This window comes from Fundulus heteroclitus, chromosome 22, assembly GCF_011125445.2.
Source record: "Fundulus heteroclitus isolate FHET01 chromosome 22, MU-UCD_Fhet_4.1, whole genome shotgun sequence".
In the NCBI taxonomy this organism is placed as follows: domain Eukaryota; kingdom Metazoa; phylum Chordata; class Actinopteri; order Cyprinodontiformes; family Fundulidae; genus Fundulus; species Fundulus heteroclitus.
In genome coordinates this window covers 5,420,151-5,431,097 of record NC_046382.1, presented here as the reverse complement: position 1 = coordinate 5,431,097, position 10,947 = coordinate 5,420,151, and the positions used below count along the sequence as shown (strand labels likewise).

Genomic DNA, 10,947 nt, shown 5'->3' with positions numbered 1-10,947 from the left:
GGAGGGGTTAAATCTACGGGTGGGGTGGGGGTGGGGGGGTTTGGTGGACGCTCTGGTGGGCTTGTGTCCGGCCCCCTGTCCCGGTCCTGGTCCGTGTAGTCTCCCGGTGCGGGTTTCACCTGGGGGGTGGGGTTTGGGATGGCTCGTGCGGGCTGGCTGGCCAGGGTCCCCCATCTAATTAACTTTTTTTTTATTTATTTATTTATATATATATATATATATATATATATATATATATATATATATATATATATATATATATATATATTTTAATATTATTATTATAAAAAATTTTTTTTGGGGGGGGGGGTTAAAGCCAGTAGGCTTAGGGGGTGGGCTGGGGGAGGTAGAGGTGTTGGTCCTGGTGGGTGGTTGGCTGGCGGGCCCTGCGGCCTCTCCCCGGCCCCCGGGCTATGGTGGTGCCGCTGGAGGGGGCCCCTTTCTCCGGGTGGAGCTTTCGGGGAGCGGGGATGCCTATTGGAGTCAGTAGGGGAGCTGGCTCCCTGGGTTGGCTCCCCAGTCCTTTGCTCCCCATCCCCGGAATGGGGAGCAAAGGACTGGACATGTGTGCTCCATCACGCCGCCACACATGTAGGTCCTTGGGGAGAGGGCGTTACTGGAGGTTGGCACCTTTTGGTGACGTCCCTCTCCCCAATTTTATCATGCATTTTAGACACTTTCATTCCAAACATTTTCACAACGCACATTCATGTAGGCCACGATATGGGGGGGTGGAGGGAAGACGTCTGGGGGGGGGGCTTATGTTGTGTGAGCTTCGCCTCGGGCGGCTCCCTTCACCCCCTCTCGCATTTAGACATTGAGGGTTCTGGGTAGTTGCTTGGAGGGGGGGCGCTGGCACCAGCTTCCTTCCGGAGGGGGGTTGGGCTGTGCCGTGCACCCCCTTCGGTGCTCCCAGTTTTAAACACACCTGAGATCAACATGCAACAACACAACATCTGAGCGGGCGTAGGGAGGATCGGGGGTCTTTTGCACACCCCCGATCTCCGATCGCGGCACGGAGTCTGGGGCCTGGAAGAGGTGCGGGCCACTGGGTCCGGGGTCTTGGCGGGGGGCTGCTGCGGGTAGCCAGCGGCTTACTGGGTCTGGGGCTGACGCCTCTGCTCTCCCCAGGAAGGGATGGGGGGCAGGGGTGGCTAGGGTAAGGTTGGGGTGGGAGGGGGTTTATTAGGTATATAGTGGGTGAGGGGGGGCTCTGGTCGGGTGGCCCGTACGGGTCGTGTCGGCCCCCCCTCTTTGGGGGGCCTGGTCCGGGGGGCGTCTGGTCCGGGGGCGGGGCCGGGGGTCGGGCACAGGCAGTCGTATTGTTGAATTGTGGTGACCCCCCCCCCCACTTGGGATTTTTGGATGTGAATGCTATGTGGGAATGTGTGTACAGCGTCCTTTTTTTTGTGTGTCTGTGTGTGGCGAGTGGGGCACAAGGGAGGGATGGTGTGAATGAGTTTTTTTTTTTTTTTTTTTTTTTCCCCAGGTTCGGGTCCGGTCCACTCCCTCTCCCAAGATCATCTCAAGTCTCCGATAGGTGCGGAGCCCATCCCCCCACGTCCTGCCCTCCTCCGCTGCGTTGGCAGGCGCCTTGGCCCTCTGGCGCGTTGACGGTCCTCGGGTTTGGGGCGGGTTCCCGGGTGGGCGCCGGCCCATTCCCGGTGGTGGCTTCACGGGGCCTGGCCCCCCGGGGAGAGGCCGGGGCCCCTGCCGCGGGGCGCCCCTGGGGCCTCTGGCCCCCAGGGCCCATGGCCAGGACCACTTCAGCGCGGCCGGCTGCCGGCGGAGCCCACGGGCTCGTCCCCGCGGCTCTTGGGGGCGTCGGCATTGCAGTGGCTGGGGGATTTCCTCGGGGTCGTCTCTCCTCTTTCCTCGGGGTGGGGTTGCAGATTTCCTGTGAAGGTCCCTCTCGGGCGCACTGCTTTGGGGGCCCCTTTGGGAGTCCGGGGTTACGGGTCCCCTGACTGCTGCCTCTGTGCTCGGGGAAGGTGGGTCTTCGGTTCTCCACAATCACTATCAAACTATTTCCTTCTGGATAAATTTTCACCTAAACTAGTGCACTCTCCCAGGTATTAAATGTTCACTTATATACAGAAAGGCTACAATTTATTTATTTACTTTCTTTTACTTTCTTTTTTAGGTATCACATTACACATGTCAGCTTAAATAATAATACATATGAGTTAGCAATGGCATCAAGGTGTTCCACGATTGTATCTGTTGCTTTATGTCTGTTGGTTGTGCTGTTCTTTTTGTGTCTCTTTCCAGGTGATGGAGCAGACAGAGGACGTTTTATCATTCTCTTCCTTTTATCTCGTCTTTCTTTCACCTCTTCTTTCTCTTTTTTTTTCTCTTCTTGTTTTTCTTTTACTCTCCTACTTTCCCATTGTAGTGTCCATATAATTTGAAATTCTCCCTGCAGGAATCACAATAAAACTATTTACACGCACAAATCAAGCGGAGCATTATGGCGAAAGCTGTTTGCTCCACTTGTGAAAGTAAAATCTGTCAAGCTCTATTTGGCATTAAGATATCAATTCTTATTGCCATATTGCAAGACAGGACACTGGGGAAAAAACAAAGAAAAAAAAAAACAGAAGTCTTTAAAATCCATGTTGCTAGGCCATTTAAAAAAATCAGCTACAGTAGATTGTTGTGGAAGCTCCAGATATTAAACCCTAAACAGTCTCAGTATGTGGAGCAGTCGTGCTTTCAGTATCCTTGCTGCTCATCTCCTGATTGTCTGATGCTTTACAAGAACAGAGTGAAGCCAGAAACTTATCCAGGAAGCTTTTCCGAGTTAACACATACAGAGTTGTGTCTGCAAAGGGACTAAGATAAAGACAAACTAAGAACAGAAGATAAATAATTATGTCCATTTTCTGTAACAGAATGTAACTAATGATGGGCAGGAAAAGCATAGAGTAAATTAGCATGACCACAATCTGAATGGCTACAATTCGTCGTTTTTCTTCTGCTGGGACACTGAGGGCTCCAGACAGAGCTTTAATAGTCCCAACCAAGCAGAAGATGAAGAAGGGAAAGGGCAGGAGGAGCACACTAGTTAAGATGGTTAGAAGAATTGGAGTATCAGTAGTTTCAATAGGCAGATACACAAGTATTGGAATAATAAGAGAAATAGTCCAGACGATACCACAGATCACCACATAGGTCTTGATGTTTCTCCTGAATCTGTACCACAGTGGCTTGGCGATGATCAAATACCTGTAATAACAGATGGAGCTGTTTAGTCCATGGAGACTGTCAGGTGCTGACTAACGGGATTATATGAGACAATAAAGAAGCTTAAAGAGAAACACATAGTTACCTTTCTAATGAGATACAGACCATGAATCCAACACTGGCCATTAAACCAATAAACATGATGGTAAAGCCAATTTCAATCATACATGAATATATAATTCTGCCACAGAACTGAATGAGATCAGAAAAGAGAAGGTTGATGATGTAGACTGGGACACCCTGATCCTTTTTCACCTGCAACAAAGATAACAGAGAAAAAAGTAACTAATGACACCAGAATATTATTAACATGTAAAATGTTTCCTGTTTCAAACATTTCAGTGTCATGAACCGGAGACAGAGGACCCAGTATTCAACCAGACCAAAGGATACGTTTTAAAAAGGTTTATTTTTCAAAAACAGATGTAAGCAGAAACCAAAACTGTCCAAGGCAAAAAAGCAGATAAGGCAGGAGAAACACAATACAGGGAAAAGGGAATGCTGGCAAAACTCACCCATAGGTATGGCAAAAACAAACAATGATGTGGCAGATTGCAGGGGGCAGAGGCAGGTATAAGTAAGGGAGTGATCAGGTGAATGGAGTGAAACTAATTACTGGAATGGGTGGAGCTAATCAGGGGAAGGGAAGTGACAGGGTAGTGACTGAGAGGCTGATGGGACAGAAACTAAGATGGACAACTACAGAGCCAAAATAACCATAAAGACCAAATAGAAAACAAAGCTAAGACTGAACAGAACAAGCTATAATAAAAACTAATAAAGGAAACCAGATAACTAAAACAGTAAACAGGCTAAACATGAATCCAACACAATACAAAACAAGAAACAGAAATAAACCCTAAGGCAGGAAAGCCAACATAACCAAAATAACAACATCTACCAGAACCGGATCGTGACATTCAGTCATTTCTAGAGGTAAGAAAAGGTAACCTTACACCTGAAATGAGAGAGAACCATTATTTAAAGAGCAGACACAAAGTCAAACAGCTCATTCGTTGTTGCTGAACATTGTTATTGTGGAAACCGGCAGGAATCCACAAACGATCAGAGTCACTGACAGGAAGGCAGTCTAGGAACGATGGAAGGTCTAATCAATAATCTGGCACCTGGACTCTGGAGGAGACAGGTATAAATGGGGCATTCCTCAAATGACGTCAAATTACTAAATTTAGAACAGGCAGTGCGTCTGCGTCACTGCTGGACAAGCTGTGTAGAGGTGAAGCAGACAGCTCTGTCCTGAATATTGCATCATCAAATATAACAGTAACAATGAAACTTTGCTGCTTCAGAGTCTGCTGGAGTGACTCTCCATGTTACCATGGTGACCATATGACAGGAGTTTGTTTCATTCCCCTTACTAAAGCCTGAAAGAATGCAGAGAAATGCCATCCCTGGATAAGAGCGTTTAAGTGGGAGGGATTTACAGTTCAGAGGTAACTTTGTTCAGAGTTTATTTGATCACACGGGATGTTTTATATGATTAATTCATGCAGGTCTATCTAGAAATAAAAATACATGAACAAGCAGACAGCTGTGATGGACTCAGGAAGGGGGATTTTGGTTTCAGCAGACAGACACGCAACAATCCAGCAACACAAAGCTGCAAATGACCACAGAGCCAATTACTTTAAGAAAACAGGTTATTGAGAGATTGATTGAGTTTACATCCTGCTGCCTGCGCTCCTGACTATTGAAGCATGTTGAAATGAAGCCACTGTAACATCCTCATCGTCCAGAATTATTGATGCTGCAAACGTCTGGGGAACTGGAGTTGATTTCTGGAGGGTGAAGCTAATCGGTCTTGTTTGAGAAATTCTACATTCATACAGTTCTACATTCCTATTTCCTTTTTTGTATTTTTATCTTTTGGTATTCTTTTTGACCCATTGTATATATGAAGACTCACTGTATATAACTGAATGCACCTTCCCTACTCTGCACCTTCTTGTATGAGCCGATGTGACGAGTGAATTTCTCCATTGTGAGATCAATAAAGACCATCTTATCTCTTATCTTATCTTATCTTAAATGCCCTACAGATCACAGGTGTGACAGCTCCACAAATCAGAGCACTCCCAGGTGCAGGACATCAGAGAAAAATGCTAGAGCAGCACCAGGAGCAGAGTCTGATGTAAGCAGTCAGCAAAGACACAGAATCACAGCAAAAGATGTGAATGTTACAGAATACATTTATGTTCTTTGTCTCACCTGTCGAAAAATTGCAACCATCACTATTAGAGTCAAAGGAAGTCCAAAGCCCATGGAGATCCAGTCCATTATTGGTGCGATTAGGTAAGCTGAGCCAATGTCAAGGAAATTATCTGGATAAATTTCAATGAAATCTGAGCAGTTTAGAACTGAGTTGTTATGGTTTGTGAAGTTGAAGCATTAACTGATCATTCTTTCTGAGGATGTCTTGTTGTTCAAATCTTCCATCCTTCAGTGTTGAACCAGAACTTTGAAGACAGTGGCACCTGCAAACATAAGTAATGATGGTTGAGTAAATCTTAAAAGAAAAACTTTCTGCTCCCCCCCCCCACCCCATGTATAACATTTTAATCCAAGTGTTAAACTAGAAAATCTAAATGATGTGAGCTTTGACCAGCCAGATGTCTCTAACAAGCTGATCTGCAGCACAGGAACACCTCAGTGCTGGTACCGGTTCGGTTCATCATCTACACTGCAGACCCTCCATCAGCTCACCAGACTGCCACTGATGTGGAGGTTAACCTGTTTGATTTTGAATATTATTTATGATAACTGGCTATTATAATTTATCATTCTAATCAAAGGGAAACCGACAATAAAGAAAAATATTTACGAATAGTTGTGATTAAGGACTACCGGTTTTTAATGATGTTAACTGGCTATTGGTTTTATTAACTAACATTGAAAGCTGAAGATTGGCACCAGCAACCCTCAGGACCCCAACAGGGATAAGTGTGACGGAAAAAGGATGGATGGATGGATTAACCTTATTTACCATGAAAAATGGATGACTAGCCAGTTGATTGAGGTAGACTTGCCACCGCTAAATGTTAATAACAACAAATTATAATTTCACTTGGAATCATTGTGATTAACCACAAGAAAAGTAAAAATGGATCATAATTTAGTTTTGTTTGTTTTGCTTTTATCTTTTCTGGACTTTTCTCATCAGCCTTTCACCTCTCAGCCGCCAACCAATCAGCTCAGCCACAAATCAATTAGCCTCCTTAAACTCTACCTGCTGCCAGTAATTACATTCAACTCTGGTCACCTGTTCACCTTTCTACATATACCTGCCTCAGCCAACTCATCCTTGCCAAAACGTTTCTTGTCTTCTGATCTGATCTCCATGTTCTGTTCCTCTACCAGATTCTCTGTGCTCAGCCAGCTGGACTCTTCAGATAAACGTTCCCTGTGTCTGCATGCTGCAGTTCTGCCTGTTTCCCTGTGAGTTCTAATCGCTTGCTCTGCAGGTTCTGGTAGTTCCCTGGTCTATATCACCTGTTCTGTCTCTACCTGTATCCTCTGTTCTCCTGCTCATCCCTGCCTGCATCATCAGCCATAACTCATCTGTTTCACGTCTGGTTCTGCTTGTCTGCCTCATTTCATTACAAAATATCTATGGATATTTATGTTGTTAAGTCAAGTGATTGGTAAACTCTTAGAGACAATTCAAACACTGATATGAAAACCACAATTAAACTATTTAAAATAACTGAATCCAATAATTCCATTACAGCAGCTATTCTGTTTAATACGAATGCTACTTGAACATAGGGCTGGACGATATAGAAAAAAAGCATATAGATTAAAAAAAGGCATATTTATTGATGATAATCAAAAAGATTTTAAACCTGACTCTTATCTTATTACTAAAGTGACTCACTTTAATAACGAAAACACAAACACTAAATCTCAATTAAATCCTTATTTAAGCAACATTTTTACCCATAAATGATTTTTGTTAAAGGGGAAAAAAACTCAACTTAAGAAACCTGGGTGATGTTATTAAATACTGACAAAGAATAAACTAAAGTGACCAGTAAAATGACCAAAATAAATGTAACAAATAAATAAAATAGCCTATTTAGGTGGGAATAGTACACTAGTTACTCCTCAGGGTCCATTCTATTTCTATACAGTCAATTGAGAGGCTGGTGCAGGGCTGAGGTCTGAGGTTGTGGCGTGGGAAGACGCAGACTGCAGCTCATTTTGCACTGATTCTCTGCACTAGTTGCACAATTTAGGGAGCGCTGTTAGAGAAAAACATGCGTCCCGGAACTTTATATCGCGGATCAAGAGTGGCAAGTAATTGTTTGAAGCCAGGTTTTTCAGCTGCAAACAACAGCAGCATATCCATCACTATGAAGCACGTTACTGCATGCGTTATGTCCTTATGCCGCTTGGATGCTTTGTTATTTTATCACAAAGAAGGGAGCCCAGTTTAGCTGCTATACCTGCTTTGTTTTGGAAGAAGTTTAAGAAGATTCCTAAGAAGATTCCTAAGAAGATGACGCGGAGCGGCGGCGGGGCTGACACAGCTCGTGCTCCAGCCAACAAGTTGGTTGCGTTACCAGACTTTGTTTCTGTCAGACTTGCTATAACTGAAATATTGCCAAATTGGCGAACTAGTAAAACCCCGTTTTGGGACAATTTCCTCCGCCTCTCTCTGCTGCGACATATTCATGTGCTCTGTGTTGCGGTTTGAGAGGGCGGCGCTTAGTGACGGCGTGCCTGGGTCCGCGATTACGATTGGTCGAGAGGAAGTAGTGACTGTAGCATCAACGAATATGATAGGCTGAAAGGAAGGAAAACTGTCTGTATATCGAAATTTTATCAACCCTTTTTTTTTCCTATTGCGCCACACGTCTATCGATATATATTGTAATTGAATTATCATCCAGCCCTAAATTGAGCACCTTAACTACTGAATCAAAACATCATAACAAAAGAAAATAAAGAACAAAGCAAAACAGCAAAGTGATGAAACTTGGATCTAGCTAAGCTTCACTTAGTACCCCAATAATGCAGGATCAAGATGGAGCCGCATCCCGGTCCGAGATCTTCAGACCGGGATGCGGTGATGTGGCTAGCAAGTAACTAAGGCAAGATGAGCTGAGAAAAAAAAGGTAAATCATTTCTAAAATACCCTGCAACCCTCTTTCCATGGGAGAAAACACTGTAAGAGCAAGCAATATCATGTTCAATTACTTTATGGAGAATTGTTTATGTTTATACACAGTAAGGACTCAGTTATGGTTTCTAAAAAGTGTAAAAGACAGACTGATTTTAGTGATGTAGTAGGTGTAAGATACTGAATAAAATGTTCTTCTGCATTATTGCCTTTATTTTCTCACCTATATTTAACTTTACAACAGACTAAAGGCTGCACAGTGGCGCAGTGGGTAGCGCTGTTGCCTTGCAGCAAGAAGGTTCTGGGTTCAAATCCAACCCTTTCTGCATGGAGTCTGCATGATTCCCTGTGCATGCGTGTGTTCTCTCTGGGTACTCCAGCTTCCTCCCACAGTCCAAAAACATGACTTTTAGGTTAATTGGCTTCTCTAAATTGTCCTTAGGTGTCAGTGTGTGTGTGTGTGTGTGTGTGTGTGTGTGAATGGTTGTTTGTCCTGTCTGTCTCTGTGTTGCCCTACGACAGACTGGTTACCTGTCCAGGGTGTACCCCGCCTCTCGCCCAGTGAATGCTGGAGATAGGCACCAGCAACCCCCGCGACCCCAACACGGATGAGAAGACGTTTGATTGTCCCGAGAAAGCCATGGCTTTTATAGACGCTATGCATAAAGTACTTAATTACGGATGCGTTTCAATTCTCATCGCAACAATCTAAATGCTCAATAAAGACACTGATGTAGACTCATTGTTATGGCAGTGATGAGCACGAGGGGTCACGATGAGTGGAGTCTTGCAGACCAGACACAGACCGTTAGACCTTTGTAGAAAGGACTTTCATTTGGGTTGAGATGTGCAAAGTTCAGGTTCAGTTGCAAACTTGTTTTGTTAATTTTATAATGGTTGTGTTTAGTTAGTGTTACGGAAATATATGATTAGTTGTTAAATTAATCAGGGATTTTTATGAAAAACAATAACAGTTCCCTATTAGTCCCTAAACTTTGTCTTGGAGTTTACAGAAGGTGGAGGAGAAGGAGAGCGCGTTTTATGTTTAAGCATACATTTTGCAAATATCTATTTGTGTGTGTAGAAATGGGTCATAAAGTGACCTTTCAATATGCGGCTTATGACGACACTATTCTTTCAGTGTTATGAACGCTAAACCTTTAGGACTCTTGAGCTCTTTCACAACTGCATACGTTTCTCTAGGAATTACTAGGATTCACGTTTTTAATGAATTACTAGCTTTTTAAGCTTAAATTACTACTTTTAGCTTTATGAGCACCACCCCCCTTCCCACATAAACAGGGTAGCACATCAGATTAACTAGGAGTTAAATCTGGAGACAAATATGTTCTACACAACACAAAATAAGCTCTTAACATGTCTTATCAGATAAATATGCAAAGCATCTTAGGTTAGATATTGGAGCATCTAACTCCTCTGGACTGGAAGTTAATTTTGAAACCGCATTACTAGACTTTTCATTTAAGACTTGTGGTTTAAGAAAACATGAGGATAAGTCACAGCATCTGGAAACAGATGTGCAACAAAATTTGGTTCAATCAGTAAGATTAACTTTCCAGTTAAATCCACTCCAGGCTGTTGGTTATAACAAATTACTTGATTGATTCAAGCATTTGAATTTAAGCTTTTTGTAGTACACTTTATTTTCACTAGCTGAGAGATGTTTAAGTTAAATTTAATTTTCATCAAAGTCTATAAATGTCACAGATGATATTCTAATATGTGTGCAGTTTAAGCTGTGTTTACTATCGCCCACCGAAGGACGCCATAAATCTTGTGCAATTATTCCCTGTTAAAAGTTATTTAATGTTTCATAAATAACTCTGTCTGTTAAGAATTGTCTGATAATCAGTTGTTAAGCTGATATCAAGACAATAGTTGAAAGGGATGAATTCGAGCACTAGCGATCTTTTAACAGCAAACTCTGCACACACATAGAATAAAGGAGTGACAACTTCTTTTCAAGTACAAGAATTTAATAACAGAAATAAAATGAAAATCCAGAGAACATCACTATGTAATGCTGTTTATCTGAATTTTAACACTATCTTTCAATTAAGAAATCCTCTCTACTAGGCTAGTGAAACAACTAAAACTACTAAGCAAAATTAAGATAAAAGAAGCTAAGCTAAGGAACTTTTTAAATGTAAAAGAACACAAAAGACAAAACAAAAATGGTTGATCATAATCAGAATAATTCAGTGAATCCAGTTCACTACAGATCTGATTCAAAGAGGCATGAAATGGAGATAAATTAGCTTAACTAATTTAGAACATTTGGCATGTTTTCAATCCAGTCACAATGCAATCCTGAGTTAAACAAAGCATTATTTAATTAAATAACATTTTGTTTAAGTCAAAGAACCAAATTTCATCTTAAAGAATGTGAATTAAGGTTAAATTAGCTTCTCTAATTCAGCATGTGTTTCAACCCATTCACAATGCAAATCCTAATTTGCACAAAACATTATTTGAGGAAATAACACTTCAGAGAATGATTTGCTCAGTAGGACCATTACTGCAGGGAAACTTGATTT

At 42.6% G+C, this 10,947-nt stretch overlaps 1 protein-coding gene across 1 annotated transcript; it reads right to left on the bottom strand.

The window, feature by feature from the left end:
• Window positions 1–2,627: 2,627 nt before the first annotated feature.
• On the bottom strand, window positions 2,628–5,746 carry LOC118557236 (G-protein coupled receptor 4-like). Its single transcript, XM_036126846.1, has 3 exons — window positions 5,476–5,746; window positions 3,332–3,501; window positions 2,628–3,228 (listed from the first exon to the last, which is right to left on the bottom strand). Exons 1-3 carry the CDS (start codon window positions 5,542–5,544, stop codon window positions 2,682–2,684), a joined length of 786 nt encoding a protein of 261 aa, XP_035982739.1. The 5' UTR covers window positions 5,545–5,746; the 3' UTR covers window positions 2,628–2,681.
• Window positions 5,747–10,947: the final 5,201 nt, after the last annotated feature.

Excerpts from the sequence above, each read along its gene's own strand:
- LOC118557236 (XM_036126846.1), bottom strand. The coding sequence starts at position 5,544 with ATGGACTGGATCTCCATGGGCTTTGGACTTCCTTTGACTCTAATAGTG. Across the intron at positions 3,502-5,475 it reads TGGTTGCAATTTTTCGACAG|GTGAAAAAGGATCAGGGTGT; the intron begins GTGAGACAAAGA and ends TCTTTGTTGCAG. Across the intron at positions 3,229-3,331 it reads GTCTGTATCTCATTAGAAAG|GTATTTGATCATCGCCAAGC; the intron begins GTAACTATGTGT and ends CTGTTATTACAG.